Raw genomic sequence first — 20,463 nt, forward strand, 5'->3', positions numbered from 1 at the left:
GTGGGCTTTGTGATCTGGATTGTCCTAGTAGAGTGTAACTGTCTTGGCATTTTTATAACTGAAGATGCTGTCTCTAGTGTATCTGGGAACTCGTTTGTTATGGCTTTGAAGATTGGAATTAAGGCATTGAGTTGGCAGCAGATTAGACTGGGAGTCAGTGGAGGGACCAGAACATAGGGCAGTGTGTTTATGGAAGCCTAGTCCATGGTGAAGGTGGGCAGGGGTACTCTGCACAAACTGAAGTCTTTCCAGTTAATTCCACTTTTCAGTTTCAAATACAGTGAGTTACATTGATCTAGTCTGTGGGTAACAAATACATGCAGCACTGTGGCTTGATACTCATCAGGGAGGGAAGGGGTCGGGTGAAGTTTTCTAGCAGGCTAGATGCGAAAGAAGAATTTTTTTCATCATAGAGGCTATTTGGCTTTTAATTTGGGAGTTGAACAGGACTTCAGGGCTGTGTACTTCTTTGAAGCCTCTGTCTCCCAGTCTCATCTCTTGCAGCTATTATAGGGACTGGAGTGAGCAGACAAGTAAAGTAGTTCTTTCAACTAAAGTAGAAAACTTTTTCTATTCTTAGTTGTGTCTTTGTCAAGCTGCTAGTTTTTAGCAGCTTTTCTTTTTGAGTATGCAACTTCAGTAGCTTTACTGGAAGATTTTTTTTATATAGTGTAAATAATAATTTTTGCTGGTATTTTACAAAACATATAGTAGTAATAAGTGCACTGTTTAATGCCATGCTTCCAAATTGACGTATTCTTATGGAAAGGGAAATTTATTCTTACATTTTAATTTTACATTGAATAGTTCTGGAGATGAGACATTATGGGTTCTGAATATGTTACTTTTACCATATGCCATGATATCTATCTTTCAAACAGGAGAATTATTTTTATTAGTAAATTTAATGATATTGACTTTTTCACTTTTACAGTCTGTGTTTACTGTTAAATTTCTGGCTGGTTTTAAGCAAGTAGAGAAAAAAGAGTTACTATTCTGGCAGAAAGAAAAGGAGTACTTGTGGCACCTTAGAGACTAACCAATTTATTAGATGCATCTGAGGAAGTGAGCTGTAGCTCACGAAAGCTTATGCTCTAATAAATTGGTTAGTCTCTAAGGTGCCACAAGTACTCCTTTTCTTTTTGTGAATACAGACTAACACGGCTGTTACTCTGAAACCTGTTATTCTGGCAGAATTATTTCCATTGATCAGTAATTTGCTCTAAATATTAAAATGCAAAACTAGAAAGAATAATCTCAACTATTCACAGCAAAGGTTGCATCTCTGCAAAGAATGTTAAGTGCCATTTGTAAAAGATAATCTCTCTCTCTCTCCTAAATGTGAACTTGTAGAAAATAGTATGAAAAGAAATTATCAGAGGATTCTGGACCTTCTGTCCAGAATTGAGGGGCTTGATATTTGTCCCTTTTCAAAGGATTTGTTGAAAAGTGCCTTAAGAATGGGTTCTGGAATTCCTGTTGAAAGGTTTTGAATTCCTACTGAAAGTTTTAGGGATGTAGATATAATGGGAAATGGTTTAAATCTGAAGCATATGATATGAGTAAATTACAAAGGATGACTTCCTCCCTTCCCGCTACTGCTCAGTGAGGGGCAATATGTCGCTTAAGTAGTAAAGGGATCCTTGTACAGGCCAACCTTGCAGAAGTAAATTTAATCCAAAGCAAAGCAGATTTTAAAAAATGATTTGGCAAAGGTACCTAACTCAGGTATCCTTCAGCCAGCAGAGACTGCTCCATTGTGCTCTAAGATTTATGTACTTGAAAAAAGAGTACATGGACAAAGAAGCTGTTGTTTCATTTCTTTACCATACTAAGTTGTGGTTCAAATTGAAGAGAAGAGGTTTTTTTCTGATTTACAAAGAAGCCAAACGTTTGTTTGATATGGAGTTTTGAGATGATAATCCTGCTGAGATTTATCAGTCCTCTTTGTCAGTTGATCCTGATATTTAGCAAGTTATAGCTAATCCTTTGCTAGTTAAACTACACATAGAAGTAATTCTTTACCCTTCCTGCTCTTCCTTTCTGTTACTTCCAGAACTCTAGCTTCATCATGGTCCATGTCAATTGTTAGCTTTTTCTCTGGATTCCTATGTGGAAATATTATTTGGCAGTAGATTTACTTAGCCTTCTTGTTGCTTTATGTTTAGTATATCTGTAAAATAATCATTATATTTTCTTCTCCACTGATTAAACCGAGGACTTATGTTTGTGGAAAATGGGGAAACTTTTTGTTATACAGTTACAGAGTACTGCTAATCTTTTTCTGGTCCTTCTGAATGCCTTTTGTCTTCATGCTTTTGTTTGTTGACTTGTTAAAATGCATTTTAAAAAAAGGTTTGGCAGTTGAGTTTTCTATGTGTTGTGGAGGAAAGGTGCTTTTCACTCTTTAATTTTTCAGATACTTTTCCTCCCTTTTCTAAAATAGTTTAATTTTAAGTATCTGAAGTTCTGTCATGTCCATAGTTGACAATTAGGAATGTTTTTTGTTAAGACAAAGGGAAATATATTGAAAAATATTGTTTACTCCACTTCTTTCTGTGATTTAAGTGCACACCAAGTGCTGTACTCAAGACATACCATGTGTGTTGTAAATCTGAATATTGTACCCTGAAGGCTTGTCTACATGTGGATGTTAAATCAGTTTGTTCATTGTAAGTACACTGAATTAACTATATTGAACTGAAGTGTGTGTGTCCTCACCACTTTGCTATGCTGTCTTGAGGAACTTCTCTTGTTAATCATTATGTCCCACATAGCTCTTTGCTTCTTCAATGTAACCATGCAGCATTCTCGGCAGATATCCCATGGTGCAATTTTCTGCTGCCTGGTTCGATGTATTCTGGAATTTTTCACAAGGTACATGTTGGGGTGCTTGCTGGAACTGGAAAAATGGAACTTTGTTGAGTTTTATAACAACTCAGCTTATTCATTCTTAAATCCTCTTGGATAAATATCATCTGATCCTGGTGTTTTATGTCTTTTTAACTAATTAACTTTGTTTCAGCACTACCTCTTTTGAAACTTCATTCTCTGACAGTACTTCATCTTTATTACATGAAAAGACTAGATCTGAGGGAAGTATCTCCCCAAAATTCTCTGTGAAGACTGATGAAAAGAAATCCTATAACTTCTTTGCAGTGTCCTTATTCTCATTAGTTCCTCCATTAACACTCTTGTAATCCAGTTGATCTACTGATTCTCTTGTAGGCTTTCTGCTTCTGATGTGCTTAAAGAATTTATTTTCACGTACATGGCTATTTGTTCTTCAAGTTCCCTCTTAATTTTCCTAATTTTTATCATGCAAGAATAAGTTTTGTAAATGCTGAAATCTGTGGATTTCTCCCATCTCTTTCAAGTGGTCCAAAATATTACGTATGTTCCCAAGCTTCCTGTATCGGTTTGGAAGCCTGTATTTACTGCATTACTGAAAGACTAGAAAGGCTCTTTTTGACAGAAAGAAATGTCATTTTCCTTCTCTTCTCTATCTCCATGGAGCATGTTTGTATAGAACATGAATTACATCCCTACCTATTCTCTGCTAATTACTGCTATGTCTTCTCTGCAGGATGAGGTATGTAGATACTTGTAGTTGGATCCAAGGTTCATTTTTCTTTCAGAAGTTACCCCATCTTAAGAGTGCAAGAATCTCTTGTTTATGGAAGAGTAAGTTAACTATATTGTAAGGGGAAAGGTGGAATTGTGTGTGTTCCTCATTCATTAACACACATGTTCAGAGAAAGATGATAGCTGAGCTGTCTTCCATTCTTTGTTTACGACTCCTGTTGTTGCCGTGACTACTGAATTAATAGGCTGGCATTCTTGACTCTGTACTTGCCTAAAGAGTAGAATAGGCAAGAAGTCAAGACTGACCTTGTCTTAGATTGTGATTCATCAGTGCAACCAATCCTCTGCTTCAAGAATTGACTCAGAAAAGAAATAAGAATAAAAATCAAGTAACAAAACCCCAGTCAAACAAACAAAAAAATCTCCAAGTTTCCTTGATTCTTTTTTGTTCCCTTTTTCTTTCACCCATTTAATGCTGAGGGCTAATTTTGGTCAGGGGCATGACCTTTGGATCTCTTGCACGCAATCTCCAGTATGCAAATCTCCAGTATATCGCAGATGGCTGTTAATGCCATACATTTTGTTTGCGTGCTGTGGTGTACAGGAATTCACTGTTTTGATGAATTCTCCTCAGGATGTTTAATGGAGTTGTAGTTGTGATTTTGTTGAGATCATGTTACTGTATAGTGTCTCCTGATTTGATTTTCTGAAGGGTTTAGATTTTTTTGAATCATTCACATATATTTGGTTCCACTGGTTGAAAAATTAAGTTTTCCTGAATCTGCTGACTGCACCCAACTCTCAAACCTAAAAACGTACATTTAGGAAATGAAGATGGGGAAGCATAGGAGGGTGTGCGTGTGTGAGAGAGAGAGAGATGGATTGAAACTGCCCAGGGAATTAAGGATGGGGTTCAATCAGAAGAGCAGAGCCAGGATACCAACTTCAGCAGGTGAAAAAAGTAGTGCATGTGGGAACCAAGGAAGAGACTGGGGGCTGCTATAATTCCAAAATCAGTTTATGCAGATATATTTGTTCTCCTTTAGTTACAGTTTGCCACACTCGGTATGTAGTGTTTGAAATTGTGACTCTCACTTTCTGTTCCTTTGATGGTAAGAGATATGGACATCTTTAAAAACTTGTTTGTGCTTATTAGGCATGTGACACCAATTTGTAATGGTTAAAAGGGTGTGCTTCTACTTTCCCATGTTTTGAAAAAGGTGTATTGTATTGAAACACTTAATCAGCATGTCACCTGGCTCTATGACTGGTCCACAGAGAATAAGAGCCTAGTGCTGCTGCCAGCTAATGGAAGTACTCTTCAATGCAAGCAGTAAGGGCCTGTATTTTTGGTGCTGAAGGTCCCTGGTTGTATCTCTGCAGATATTCTGTGCAGGTAGATGGGTACAGTATTTTAAAATAATCTTGGAGGCAATCAAATTATTCTAAACAAATTCTGACAATTTTTTTGTGAATCTAGATTGAAAGCTGTAGCATTTAAATAAATACAATAAACATTTTAGGTACCATTTATTACTGAATTTATATGCAGGTTCTTTTTATGGCTCTTAATGATTTGTTAAACTGTATTCTATAATTTAAGCATATGACATTCTTATCTTGATCGGTAAAATTTAATCTGTTATTCTTGTTTTATGCTGGTGTAACTTCATTTATTTTAATCAAGTTAAACCAGTGTAAAAGCAAAACTTATTAGTCAGTTGGGCCCCATTTGCTTTGTTCTAATAACACAAATGAGTAAATGCATTAAGTTAAGAGTACATATTGTTGCGAATTACACCTGTTAAGTCACGCACACAACTGCTGCGAATTACACCTGTTAGGTCACGCACACAACTGCTGCGAATTACACCTGGTAGGTCACGCACAGTTCGAATCTAGGCTGAGGCACATAAACAAAGTCCACAACTGCCGAGTTCCCAAAAATCACCAAGTTTATTACGCTCGAGCGTGGTGCCCCCCTGCTAGCCAGGAGGGGACCCCGAATACAGATTATACAAAGGTTATATATTTTTAGCAAAGCATGTTGCCCTCGGGCATCGGAAACCTTAGCCAATAAACAAACCCTTTTCTTATCTACCACCTATCCCTGTTTGGTGCATTCCTCATGCTAAACTAGTATGTTAATTACACAGCATGGTCCTAAAGCCATGCATCAGTAACTTTTATTATCAGGATGGAAGGCCTCACATCAAAGTCCAGGAGATAGGGAGTTTGGGGACTGCCAAAGAACAGATACTGGGAGTCAAGGCAGGCTGGAGACAAGGAGGAGGATTTTCACAGGAATGCAGTATCTAAGGAACACTCCTCCTGGTGCATGATGTGCTTGCTTTTAGACAATGGTGGGCCCCAAACCAAAATGGAGTCACATGTGCTAACTTTTCCTTAACAGTCCTCCCTTTTTTTTTTTTTACGTCAGTAAGCTATATCGGGGCTGAGTAACCGCGCTGCAGGATTAGCAACTGCCAACAGCACATACTGCAGCATTGTAGGCATACAAAAAATAACGCAAAAACAATAACCGTCAAAAAAAGTAAATACAAAATACGCCGTCCCCAAGTCCCCGCATCCGGTAGCCATGAGGTGACCTCCTGGAATCCGGTGCTGGTATTGTCGAGGCTGACGTGGTGGAATAGGGCTGCCTGTTGCTTGAGGATGTGGATGTCAGTTTCCACCCTATGGCTGATTTACAAATACACAACAGCTTGAGTTGACCAGAGCACAAACCCCGCCCTGGTTTGCAAGAAGATAATCCAGGGCTAAACGGTTTTGCAATGTAGTTTGGGATAGCTGAGTGACTTCACTTTGAAGGGCAGATAGAGCATTTGCAGTAGCATTTGCCATTAGTTCCAAAGCAGCTGAAATGTTAACTATAGCTTTTTCCAGCTCGCTTATTCCCAACCATGGCAGAAACCAACGCACAAAGGAGTGAAAGCCTCTGGGCTGTTGAGAAAAGGGGTTTAAAGGAATACTTCGTCGGTCCCTCCATACTAGATTGCGGATTTCTCCCCGGGTCAGGTTCTGGTGTACTGTCATGGCGGGTACTATAGCCCCTAAGGTACATGTACCACACCATCCTGGTGGGAGAACCTTATAGGCTGTGTGATTGCATAACCAATACCAGCCAGACCCTTGGGGACTGGCCACGGGGTCCTGGAGTAGGTGGAGGGGCCTTCTGCACCAGAGCTGATTTGGGTGGTGTCCTTACACCCCACAAAATTTTCTACAAAAACTGTATTTTCTGTGCCCTTACGTCGTGACACACACAAAGCATAATTACCCTGGGCCACCATATCAATAGACCATCTTTGGATCGTAACATTCCAGTTAAATGTAGTGTTTGCCCATAGCTTAGTTTGGAGTGTTTGATTAAGGGGATTAGGTACACCTACCAACGGGATCCCCTGACCCAAATATGTGGGAGTATGAATACAAATCCAACACCGTGTTCGATTTATACCCTGTTTTATGGCATGGGTTAAATTTAAAAAGCTATCACCCTCCCATCCTTGTACTGGACTTGGGAATAGGGAGAGGAACTCCCCCAGGCAAACCATACCAATGTCGGCATCCTCCTTTATACCATACAAAAAACAACACCACCAATGTAAGTCCGATACACAGGAACACAAGAAGTCCTGGTGGGCTATAAAGGTCCCAATAGCTGGAAAGCTTAGTCCATGGGTTGGTCGTGGTGTTCATGCGTGAAGTGGCTCGTCCAATGGCTTGTCAGGGTCAGGCGGGGGTCCCAGCGCCAACTTAACATAGCTATGATGGATCCAGAAACCTTTACCTGAAAAGGAGTGGTGGCAGATGGTGGGAGTAATGTTCGTGGCTGTAAGGCGTTTTTGGTATTCATACTTGCCTACAAGCACAGATTCCAGCCTCTGGAATAAACCCACCCCACCACTTCACTTCACATTCCCAAGAATACATCCCGTAACTTCCTCCCTGCCAATGTACAATGCTCCGTCTTTGTCACCAAGGCCAATTCTCAGTGTCTTTTGCAGTCAGGAATCCTTGGATCTTGGTGGTTTCAGCAGAGCAGGCGTTCCTTCTTCTCTCTTTTGCAGTCAGGAATCCTTGGATCTTGGTGGTTTCAGCAGAGCAGGCGTTCCTTCTTCTCTCTTGGAACAATCATGGTTTTGCATTATACAGGGGAGAGGTTACTAGCACGTCACCCTGTAGTGCTTTGGTTTCTTTAGCAAATACTGAACGCAGGTTAGCTCTGTCAGTGGACAAGGGAGAGGTTACTAGCACTTCACCTTGTCCTTTTTCCTACTGTCCAAAAGGAGGAAAGAAAAAAAAACCCAGAAGGAGGGACAGGCTGATCAGTAGTCGAAGTGAAGTCATCTCGAGGTGGAGGGGTCTTTTTGCAGTAAGAAACATGGGTCCAGGCAGTCAGTCCTTGGCACTTCACAACGGTGTTGGTAGTTAGCAGGACTTAATAAGGGCCTTTCCAGCATGGGGCCAGAGTAGTCTTTTGTTGATGGACCTTTATGTAGACCCAGTCACCTGGTTTTAACAAATGGCAGGTTTGCTCAGGATTCTTGAAGCAGGACTTTTTACCTGTAAATACAGAGACCTAACACATTTCATTAATGTCTGGCAGTGTGTTGCAGATCTCACAGCTGCTTGGGCTCATTCAAGCCCCCCTCTTTTTTGGCTGTTAGCCAAATCCTAGCTGTGAGTAGTGTCCTTGGGCAGGTCAGTGTCTTATCTTTGAACCGAGCCTGCCAGCTACAGCGTTGAATTAGCTTTTTTCCGTTTTCTTTCTTCTCCCCTTTTTGGCTGTTATTAACCTGCAAAGGAAACTTTCACTTTTTACTCATACACCTTTGTTTAAAAAGGAACACATATACATTGCCCATTATACAGCACTTTAGTCTTATTGTTTAATGTATGCCACATACACCCTTTTAGGAAAATGACTTTATTACAGAGCTTTGGAGCAACAAGCCAGGACAAGCACACCCACTTTTGAGGAGTCTACTTGGTACAACCTCTGGTGTCCAATAGCTTTCCTCCCTCCCCAGCCCTCTGGCTAGAAATTTGACGTAGCCAGAAGGATCCCATGTATAATATGGGGAGTGGGTTAACCTTTCATGTCCTTGCTTCCAAAGACTGTTGGTGTGCAAATTTTAACAACAATTTTTTTTAATTAAAAGATCTGGCCAATGAAAAAAAATTTTTTTTTTACTTAAGTAAATGTATTAAACTTCAGTATATCACATTTTTCTGATATTATCCAAACACTTTGTATTCCAAGTTGAATAAAACAAGTATCTGCATTTTGATTTAACCCTTCTATTTAGTTTTAAACTAAACTGTCCTATGAAAAAATTAAACACAGCAATTCTGGCCACAAAACAAACACCACAAGACAGGACATAGAACACAGAACAGAATTCCTATTGTGCCAGTAAATTCATGAGATGTTGAATTGCTTTTCAGCTGGCATCAGTTTTCTCTGATTTTCTGAAAGACAAAAAAACCCACAGATCTACCCCTTTTGGGCAGTCAGTCATTGCTTAAAATATCTCCTTTTTATACAAATACCCTTGTTAATTGCAGGCAAAACAGAGGAATTACCCATATTTTTCTTGTATTTGTTTTATAGGCAGCCCAGGTTTCAGTGGCCTCTACCTTATCAGTTAGGTAATTTACATTAAAACAAATGCTTTCCGGCTTGCTTTTGGATCCACAGCTTAAAGATTCTTACTTTAAAAAGGGCACAATAAACTTTACCAGACTTTTGATTGCCTTTTACTTTTAACTCCTGCTGTCAAACACACAGCGACCTGAAAAGGAAGACACCACCTATTGTAGTCCCTTGGAGCCTAATAAGATATTAATTAAGTAGCACTGTATAATTGCATTTCTTTGGAAAAGGGCCCATTTTTTCCAAAATGGCTGCAAAGAAACCAAGAATTCTTTTTCTTTCCAGTATTTCACAAAGTTCAACTGCTTAATTCTTTCCAGCAACTACAGAGTTAACTTCTTACTTTCCTTTCTTAAATCACTTGCTTATTTCCCAAAACGACACCCAATTAACTTAGATTTTACCATTCCAAGTATTATTCCGGCATTTACGTTTTCCATTCCTGTAATTATTTACTCTTTTTTCACTATGATCTTCAAGTTTCCAACCTGTTTTCCAATCTCTCTATCTGTCGCCTGCCCACTTGGGCCCGATCCTATTTTTCTCTCTGAACTGTCCCTTCCATGAGCACCAGCTTTGTTTCACTACCAAATTAACAAGGAGGGTGGGCTTCTTAACTAGCCCCCAGCCCTCCTGGTCTCTTTTCTTAAATATTCTCACTTACAAGGACTACCCGAGTCCTCCCCCCATGAGGCTTGTCACCTGGACAGAAAGCATGGCTAATTGTCAAGCAAGGAGGTGACGGGCATAAGTCGGAAAGCCGGAGGAGGGGCAGAAGCAGGCATAGCACAGAGCGGGTCTGGAGACGCCCGAGATGAATAAGAAAAGGAGGAGGAAAGAGGACGTCCTTTTGCACGTGCATAAGCCCAGTTGTCCCTTACATACCAATAATCCATCTGGGCTGGAGCTTTGTTCTCCAGCCTTTTCCTAAGTGCTGTTAATTTTTTCCCAGCAAAGCGACCATCCGGTGGCCATTTTAAAGGTGTTTGAGTTGCTAGTGCTGGCCATTTAACCTCGCACAAGATTACAGCTTTTTTTTTTATTTACCTAACCCATGGGTACCAGAAATATTCCCCCAATTCTTGAGAATTTCAGCCAAAGGGGTCCCCTTACTTACACTCTGCCCAGAACCCATAATGGGCTACCAAAAGGACACCAAATGTGCCACCCTATCGCCTAAGTGACGGCTCACACACCCCCTCCTCGGAGTTCTCAAAGGTGAACTCACCTTGTGCCGGCTGGAGCTGTCCGAGAGGAGGAGTGTAGTCTCGCTTGTTGGGGCGAGCCTAGAGTTCCTTTGTGGTCGCCAAAACTGTTACGAATTACACCTGGTAGGACACGCACACAACTGCTGAGAATTACACCTGGTAGGACACGCACACAAATGCGATGAATTACATCTGGTAGGTCACACACAGTTCGAATCTAGGCTGAGGCACATAAACAAAGTCCACAACTGCCGAGTTCCCAAAACACACCAAGTTTATTACACTCGAGCGTGGTGCCCCCTGCTAGCCAGGAGGGGACCCCGAATACAGATTATACAAAGGTCATATACTTTTAGCAAAGCATGTTGCCCTCGGGCATCAGAAACCTTAGCCAATAAACAAACCCTTTTCTTATCTACCACCTATCCCTGCTTGGTGCATTCCTCATGCTAAACTAGTATGTTAAATACACAGCATGGTCCTAAAGCCATGCATCAGTAACTTTTATTATCAGGATGGGAGGCCTCACATCAAAGGCCAGGAGATAGGGAGTTTGGGGACTGCCAAAGAACAGATACTGGGAGTCAAGGCAGGCTGGAGACAAGGAGGAGGATTTTCACAGGAATGCAGTATTTAAGGAACACTCCTCCTGGTGCATGATGTGCTTGCTTTTAGACAGTGGTGGGCCCCAAACCAAAATGGAGTCACATGTGCTAACTTTTCCTTAACAATATAAATATTAAACATAATTAAAAATCTTGTTTAAGAATTGGGTTTGTTTTTCTCATAATACTTATACTGTATGCAATCTAATTAAGCAAAATTTGCTTGTTTTTAAGAATACTTCAGTGTTGAGAATACAATCTCCCAGATTTTAATTCTCACTCTTCATTTTCAGAACACTTCTCATTATCTTCCCCCTAGTGGCTAAAATAATATGTGTTCATGGCATAGTAATGAAAGGTGTAGTGAAAAGATTTGTGAGATATGAACATGTATGGCAAATTCACTGTCTTAGGAGAAGAATATTTTTACTTGTTGGTAAAATGAAAATATCTGTTGTCTTCTAGATGTAACAATGGACTTTTAAATATCGAAGATGTTCTTACAAGTTTTGACAACACAGGGAATGTCTGTAAGTTATTAATTTATTCTATAAGTACGGTGTTGTATGGGGGAAGCCTGATTTTTGTTAATATAAAGCATTACAAAATGACTGTTCTATGACAATCTGTCTTATCTGGGAAACACTGATATTATGGTGATGGTGGCATATAAAACCTTATGGTTGATAAATGCATGTTTATGCCATTTTACATATAAAAATTGTAAAAATGGGCAGGTCTGATCAATGCAAACTTCTGATTTTTGTTTTTCCCTCTTGGCTACAAATTTTGTTTTGGGGCTAAGACATATCTATTGTGCAACAAGTGTTGTGGACATGTTGCTGTACACAGCCAACACTTTAGAAAGAATGAAAACCTCTTGCCCACTAGTTAGCCATAGAAGCAGGTAACTTGCAGCATTTGTATTTCAAGATGTAAAACCATTTGTCCTCCATTTCTTTGAGGAGACACTTTGTAGTATCAGAGAGGGAAGAACTAGAGTAGATTTTCAAGGACCTTATGTTAACCTTCTCTGACTGTGGTGCAGTAACTAATGGTTGGCATTAATGCTGTCAAAACAGACTGTAGATTTTTGACTGAGTACCAATTTACAAATCTTAAATAAATGTACATAATAATCTACTTACTGATAACTTTTAAAACAATGGTATTGAGAAGACCTGTAATATGTTGGAAACAAAAATTTCAAATGGGGAGGGAAAGGAGTAGAAATATTTCTACATGTTTTGAAAGCATCACCATAGTAAAAGTTGTGGGCTATCTCTTGAATAGATAGTCTGTATGTACTATGTGCTTGATCCTTCAGTATCTCATTCTCTATTCCAGGTTTGTTTGTTTTTTTTGGTTGCTTTTTCAATTGAAAGGCTTAAAGAATAAAGTTGGGGGTCTTTAAGGATCACAGAGTCAAGAGACAAGTTCATTTTTTCCTCTCCTCCTCCAAACTATGACATGAGACTATTCTTCTCAAATATGGCTGTTTCACCTCAAAACTCCTGTCTGTTTCTCCAGTTATATTTCAGTGAATACTGACCATTCAGGAGCAGAAAAATATCAATATATTTTTGACTTCAAAGGAAAATAAATCTGAAGTATGGATAGCTGTTTGAGACTAACATTCTGGGCCATCCATTCTTTACTTGGTAGCCTTCTTTTTTTAACACTGCAGACTTTTTCTGCACAGGCCAAAAAATACTTATAAAATGTGTTTTTGAAGTACTGCCAAGTAGGTGAAGTAGTTCACAGATTTCAGAAGAGAAATGAGATCAGAAGGATTTACAAGTAGCCAAGGGAATAATATCAAGGCCAAGGGAAAAAATCCAAATTTTTTAATAAAGGCTTATATCCGGGACAATGTGAGTCACCAGTAGCTGGATAATTAAGACAAGTGAAAGGATTGGGAGGATATATGGATTTATGAGCACGCCTTGGGATTTTTGGGAAAAAACATTTAGTGATACTGAAAATTCTTGTTTAAATGACATCACATTTTCTAAAAGATGACATTATTATAGATTCATAGATTATACGTTATCATAGATAATAGATTATATGGGCCCAGCAGGGACCATTGTTATTACCTAGTCTGACCTGCTTTATATCACAGGCCATAGGACTTCCTGAATTACTTCCTGTTTGAACTAGAGAATATCTTTTAGAAAAACATCCAGTCTTTATTTTAGAAGTTTCCAGTGATGGAGAGTCCACCACATCCCTAAGTAAGTTGTTCAAATGGTCAGTTACCGTCACTGTTAAAAATTTGCACCTTATTTCTAGTCTGAATTTGACTACTTTTAACTTACAGCTACTGGGTCTTGTTATACCTTTGTCTGCTAGAGAAAAGCGACTTCTATTATCAAATTTTTGTTCCCCATGTGGATACTTGTAGACTGTGATAAAGCCAAGCCATAAACTTCTCTTTGATAAGCTAAATAGATTTCCTCGAGTTTTACACTTATAAGGTATGTTTTTTAATCCTTTAATAATTCTTGTGGCTTTACTCTGAACCCTTTCCAATTTATCAACATCCTTCTTGAATTGTGGATGCCAGAACTGGACACAGTATTCCAGTAGCAGTTGCACCAGTGCCAAATACAGAGGTATTATAACTGCGCTACTCCTACTGTTTATACATCCAAGGCTCTCATTAGCCTTTTTGGCCACAAAATCACATTGGGAGCTCACGTTTAGCTGATTATCCTCCATGTCCAACAAATCTTTTTCAGAGTCACTGCTTCCAAGAATAGATTCCCCCATTTTGTACACGTGGCCTGCATTCTGTGTTCCTGGAAATGTGACTTCACACTTGGCAGTATTGAAACACCTGTTGTTTGCTTGCACCTAGCTTACCAAAGCAATCCAGATCACTCTGGATCAGTGACCTGACCTCTGCATTATTCTCTGTGTAATCTGTAAACTTTATCAGTGGTGATTTTATGTTTTCTTACAGATCACTGATAAAAATATGAAATAGTGTTACGATTATCAACCAAACTTGTAATTTCATTTAAAAAAAAAATCAAGTTAGGTTGATCAGATCTATTTTCCATAATCCATCTTTGTTGGCATTGCTTATATTATCCTCCTTTAATTCTTTATTAATCCTGTAACAGCTGTTCCATTATTTTGCCTAAGATCAATGTCAGGCTGAAAGGCCTTTCACTACTTAGTTCATCCCATTTACCCTTTTAAAATATCCTTATTCTGTGGGCAGTTAGTCCTTCTGCATTTATTGTCTTTAACATTATTTTACAATAAAATGAATACTGTGACTTTTGTGCAGCAGTTTCTAAATTATGTTTAAGGAAATAGTTATTATTAGAGCATTTGCCTAAACATTCTGAGGTTAGATTATTCATTATTTTCTACATGTCTCCTTGGATTTTTCTAGTGTTATGTTTGACCTTATCAACCAGTGTCTGTTTTTAAAGAACTCCACAGCCTCTCTTAAGTGACAGTCCTAAGGTATCCCCTAGCATTTTACAATATTAAATTACTTCTGTTAAGCAACTAACTGTAATGCAACTGGTCAGTGACAGAGTGACCCTAGGCATCCCGCAGAGCCATTCCTAGGGTACGGCGAATTGAGGTGACCGCTCTGGGCCCTGTGCTTTGAGGGGCCCTGCTGGCTGGCATGCATGGGCGGCGCGTGAACCACTGGCTGGGGGAGGCTACCCCCAACCCTGTACCTTCCACCTGAGGGAGAGAGTGCGGCACCGCCACCGCGGCCTCCACGGCCCTGGGAAGGCAGCCAGAGTGGCCCCAGCCCCCTGGAGCCCAGCGGCACTGCCAAAGCAGGGCCTTGGGGGCAAGGAGGGTAGGCACGCCTTGCTGTTTGGGAAGGCACCGCCTTCACTACCTGGCACAATTGGTCATGGAAATGACGGATTCGTCACTTCCACCCCGGGCCCCGCAGCTCCCTAGAGACGGCCCTGGCATCCCGTATTCATACCCCGCACACTATTGCAATGATATTTGTTCAAAATATACCTTGTGAGGTAAAAAACTAATAACACACTGGTTTTTAATATTAACACATGCATTTTACAATTACGTTATATGTAAAATTATGGATTCTTTCTGTGTGATATTAGAACAGAGGTTCTCAAACTGTGGTCTGCAAGCTCCATTCAGGTGGTCCCTGAATAGTTCCCTCTAAGATGTGCACCTGGGTGGCCGCACATGAGAGAATGAAGGGCCACCCACCTAATTAGTGGAGCCACGCAGGCGCGGCTCTACTAATTAGGTGCCTGGACCTTGGAGAAGATGTACATGTAAGGTGAGGTGGTGGCCTTGGGTGGAATAGGGGGTATGGGGAAGGGGCAGTGGGGTGAGAAGAGGGTGTGGGAGGAATTTGGGACATACAGGGCTGTGGCGGCCAGAGAAAGAGGCGACTTTCCCAAGCTCCAGGGCTGCAGCTGCCTGGGAGAGATGGCCCTCCTTCTCAGCCCCAGCACAGGGGCTGCATTAGAAAGTAAGACTATTGATATTAAAATATGAGTTGTATGCTTTTATTTGTAGAACAAAAAAAGTTTATTAAGATTTTTTTTTATGTAGCGCTTTTATCCAAAGCACTTTACAATAGTTAACTAATGGTACAAACACCATTTGGAAAGCTCATTACATGGTCCGCCGAGACCCTCAGCAATTTTCAAGTGGTCTGTGAAAAAAAACATTTGAGAACCACGATATTAGAACCACCATGTTTAATTCCAGACAGCCAAGCCTAGGTAAATGTGATAAACAGGTCTGTCCTAGACAAAGGAATGTGGGCTTACCTCAATTTACATATTAGCAGTAAACAAAGCCATTGAGCTAAACCTGTGGGCTTATTATGATCCTGAACTCAAGAAACAGAAAATTTACATGGCTCCTGCACCCCACAGAGACACAGGAGGCTGAATCCCCAGGAGGCCTTCCAAGACAAAAACAATTCCTTTGGGGATATGAGAAACAGAGAGACACTCAGTCTTTATCCTTCCCCTTAGAGACAAAGGAACCAAACAATTTGATCTCTGTGGTGGATCCTGAGCAGGCTGGTCAGTAAAAGCTGAAAAGGAGAGTGAAGGTGAGAGAAATAATCTTGAACAAAGACTATATCTAGCTAGATTAAGTCTTTTAGATCCGTGTTTTCATTTTTATTTTCTTGTACCCATTTCTATCTTTATTGCTTCTACTTGGTATCACTTAACCTATGTTTTTTGTTAATAAACTAGTTTTATTTTTACTATAAACTAATTGAGTGTTGTGTCTGAAGGGAAGGGTGTGTTTACCCCAGTTAAGTTAATAAGCTGTAATGGACTGACTTTTTTAAAAAGAGCAGCAAACTTAATATCTTCTGTGACTGCAGAGTGGTAGGGGCTTTGCAATGCAGAGAAACATGTCTGAGGAGCTTGGGGGCTAAAGTTCACTGATGGGTACCTGCTAGGTGAGGTTTGGGCTGGGAGAGCCTTGAGGAATTTTCCAGTGAGGAAGACAGATTGGTGTGGCAGGGAGCTGACAGTCTAATTTCTAGTAAAGCTCACTCTTGCTAAGGCAGAGACGTAACACTGTGGCTCACAGCTCCAGCTATCTCCAGCAGTGTGAAAGCAATGAGGAGTCCTTGTGGCACCTTAGAGACTAATAAATTTATTTGGGCTTAAGCTTTCATGGGCTAGAACCCACTTCATAGCCCTTAACCCACTTATAGCCCACAAAGGCTTATACATTTGTTAGTCTCTAAGGTGCCACAAGGACTCCTCGTGGTTTTTGCTGATACAGACTAACATGGCTACCCCTCTGAAACCTGTCTCCAGCAGTGTGTTACAGACAGATACAGCAATGGTCCCATATACAGTAATACCCTTTCCAGCTCAACAGGTCTCCTAGGTATGGACTTTAGTACTCATTAGGGACACACTAAGTACATATAGGTTGTTCACAGCAGACTCTGCTCTTTGCATAGATCTGTACATTGCTGTAGGGTTTTTGCCTGATTAGTAGATAAACATATAAAATGTTTGCATTTTTGTTTTGCCTACCATATACCTCTGCTATATATAGGACCAATGTTTTGGCTACAAGAGAGTTTTTATACATTAAATATATGCTTTTATTAAATATTGATACATAAAATGCTTTATAAAAATAAAATAATTTTAAGTATTTGCACATCAAATGTTCTCTAAACCATAACATCATTTTGGTATCAAATAAGTATGATTTAATATCTTATTTCTTAGCTTTTTCCAGTAAAATTCCCAGCTACCTTTATTAACACAAGCGTCTTTAAAAGACCATTTCTTGTTAGTCTTTTGTGTTGTTGTTTAGTACCTGTTTCACTGTACTTTACTCTTTTTGCCCATAGTTCTTTAAATAGTCCAGTGACATCACTGTACGTCACCAAGAGTAGAATGGTAGAGCAGATGGAAGTACATATTACCTGTTGTTACAACTCCCAGTAGACATTAACTCATTCTAAGGTGAGCCACTAGCTGGCAGCATTATATAAAATATGAATAAACTGCTGTTTAAGAATACATGTGACTGCTTCCAAAAGTATTACCTGATAACAGGTAGGATTCTATGAAAAATGGAATTAAAAAGAACCTTGAATAGTTCTTCCATAGAGCCCATAGAAGTAGCTACAGTAAGCTATGTACATGAGTCTTCTGGCATTAACTTTGGAAACTGCTCCTTTAACGTCTTGCTCAGACTGCACCCTTGTACCTGATTTCTTTCTTTTTCTAAAAAAAATTTCAAAGTATGTATTTTCCATTAAAGGATTACTGCTAGAAGGTGGAAAAATCACAACTGGAAGTCAGTATTATTTATTATTATTATTATTATTTTATAATTATTTATTTATTATTTTTAAAGAATGTGTAGGAGTAGTCTGGGGCGGAGGAATGATCAGTTCATTCTCCATGGACAACAGTGTGGTGTCTGCTAAGAAGGTCATACAGCCCCAGGCTTTATTAACTTTATCATAGGATGCTTCTTTAAAGGAAGTTCTGCGAGCTGTGGCCAACAGGTGAAGCCCTAGCAGCGTGGTCCAGTGCAGCTGTGCTGATATCGTGGGGTGGTATCAGCATGCTCTGGAGGGCAGACACCTTGCTCATTCCATAAAGAGACAATCCCCCATATCAGTAGAATAACGCGGGGGGAAAAGTCTGCAAGGAGGTTCTTTTGAATGTTTCCTCTCTTTGGCCTCCTCCAATAGAAGCAGGCAATCTGGCCCCACAATTGTTATATGATTATATCTTATAGTAGACATCCTTAGATTATTTATTTATTTATTCATTCATTCATTAAAAATAAACCTAATCAAGTGAAGTGACTAAAAGATTAAATTATCAAAAGATTATAAATCTCCCTCATTACTTGCTGCAAGCCTAAACAAATTGCAATGTGTGGGAAGCTGTGACACAAAATTGTTAAGCATTGTGGAGTTTGCAAGTAATATCCACTTGACACCACCATATGCTTTTCACCCAAACAGCATACTCTGGAGTGTTGTCCTGATGTGAAGATGCACATCTACCACAGGAATAAGTTTGCTTAGAAAAATACATTTTTCTCTTGTAAACTTTACAGAAGATTATTTAATTGTGCAAACATTCCTTTGATTTGAAATCACTGTAAGTTCAAGTTTTTGTTTTCTTGTTAGTTGACTTTTGTGTGATTCCATATGAGTGTAAAATTATATGTTGTGGAACTGAAAAAGCAGCAGAGGGTGCTGCAGTTACAGAACTACCCAGGCATATACTCCAAAGTAGCTGCTGCAGTAAGCAGATACAGTTACTGTGAAGACTTAAACTTTCAATGTTTAATAGATAAGTTATAGATTTTTTTTTTAGTTCTAGTGACTAATTCTGTCTTAACTATACTGTAAAACTTCACTGACAGAATATGACTTACTAGAGTCAAACAATACCATATTGTCGTCTTTGCAGCTCCATAAGAATTCTGTCTGAGGCATAGCTATTAGTGGATTCTAACAATGATGGGTTACTTTCTGATTTTCACTAGTAGTTTGTATGATAAATTGCCATTTTTATTATAATATTTCTTTTTTTGAGCATTAGCCACTTATAGTCTCTGCTAGGGTGCAGACGACAATTACACTGATTTGGTAATATGCAAGAACTGATATGGAGAGATTTCCTTGTTGACTTGCTTCTCTGTGAAAAAGAGAAAATAATAATCTTATTTCTCCAAGTTTAGTTAAAAAGGTGTTGGACTTATCTGCTTTTCTAGTTATTGTTTTGTACAATAACATCTTGTAACATATTCATTACATGAGTATGCAAATGCAAAACTCTCAGTTCCCAAACTGTTGTACAGTTGAATGTAGTAATGCACTCAGATAAATGAAGGTAAGGGAACGTTAACCTAACATAAATTCCACCCAGGGTAAAATTACATGTTTATTTGTAGAGTTCAAAGGCCAATGTATTTTCTTGATACGTATTTTTTAAAACCTCTTTTGGTTGTTCGCTAAAAATGTCATAGATTGAAACCTCAACACAGATTTCCGAAAGCATGAGGAGTAGATATTTTTCTTGTTACTGAACTCATTTTTTACATTCTATTAATCATAAACAATAGCAAAGACTCTCATTATCTATTGAAATGTTTTTACTCTAGTGAATTTTGATTGAGATGCTAGAAATTCAAAGCATAAGCATAAGAAATAAATTTGTTAGTCTCTAAGGTGCCACAAGTCCTCCTTTTCTTTTTGTGGATACAGACTAACACGGCTGCTATTCTAAAAACATCAATGTCATCTTTTAGAACATAGATATTGTTTTTACAAATTTGATTTCCTCTCCTTCCAAAATGAACTATTTTTGAGTTTTGGAAAATAAGCATGAACTATGTTAACTTTTCTTTCTTTTCTGCTTACTTTCGTACAATAACATCTTGGAAAATGTTAATTACAAAACAGTATCTGCTTTTTCTAGTTGTTGAACACTGTTTTTGTATTGAATTTTGAGAAATAATTTGATGTATGTATTTTCTCTCTCCTGTTCTCCATAATTTTTTTCAATCAATATTTTTTCAAATTATATTCATTTTGTACATTATGATTTTTCATTCTAAATCAATTACTATTAACATAACTTCTACGCCCCAATCTTTTCATATTTTTAGAAATGTGCTGTTGTGGAAGAAAACACAATGGCTAAATTACAGAAAGGAATCACATTTTCTTACACTCTCCTTTCCCCTCAAATAACTGGAAATAGAGGTTTTGTTTTTTTTCCCGGCAGTGGAATGTGAGGTTCTCTTCAGAGGCCTACTAGTTTCTTCAGAGGTCTCACTGGGTAGCTCAAAGATATCTGAGCTCCGCTATGGAGAGCTTGTGGCAGCTACTGATTCA

At 39.1% G+C, this 20,463-nt stretch overlaps 1 protein-coding gene across 1 annotated transcript in view; it reads left to right on the forward strand.

The window, feature by feature from the left end:
- The window catches only part of CAMKMT (calmodulin-lysine N-methyltransferase), a 342,413-nt gene that overhangs the window by 17,136 nt on the left and 304,814 nt on the right, over nt 1-20,463 (forward strand). The window contains exon 3 of the mRNA XM_073339105.1: nt 11,547-11,611. Within this exon, the coding sequence (XP_073195206.1) occupies nt 11,547-11,611 (65 nt within the window). The remainder of the gene's footprint in view (nt 1-11,546; nt 11,612-20,463) is intronic.

The sequence above is a fragment of the Lepidochelys kempii genome, chromosome 3 (assembly GCF_965140265.1).
Source record: "Lepidochelys kempii isolate rLepKem1 chromosome 3, rLepKem1.hap2, whole genome shotgun sequence".
Taxonomy (NCBI): Eukaryota; Metazoa; Chordata; order Testudines; family Cheloniidae; genus Lepidochelys; species Lepidochelys kempii.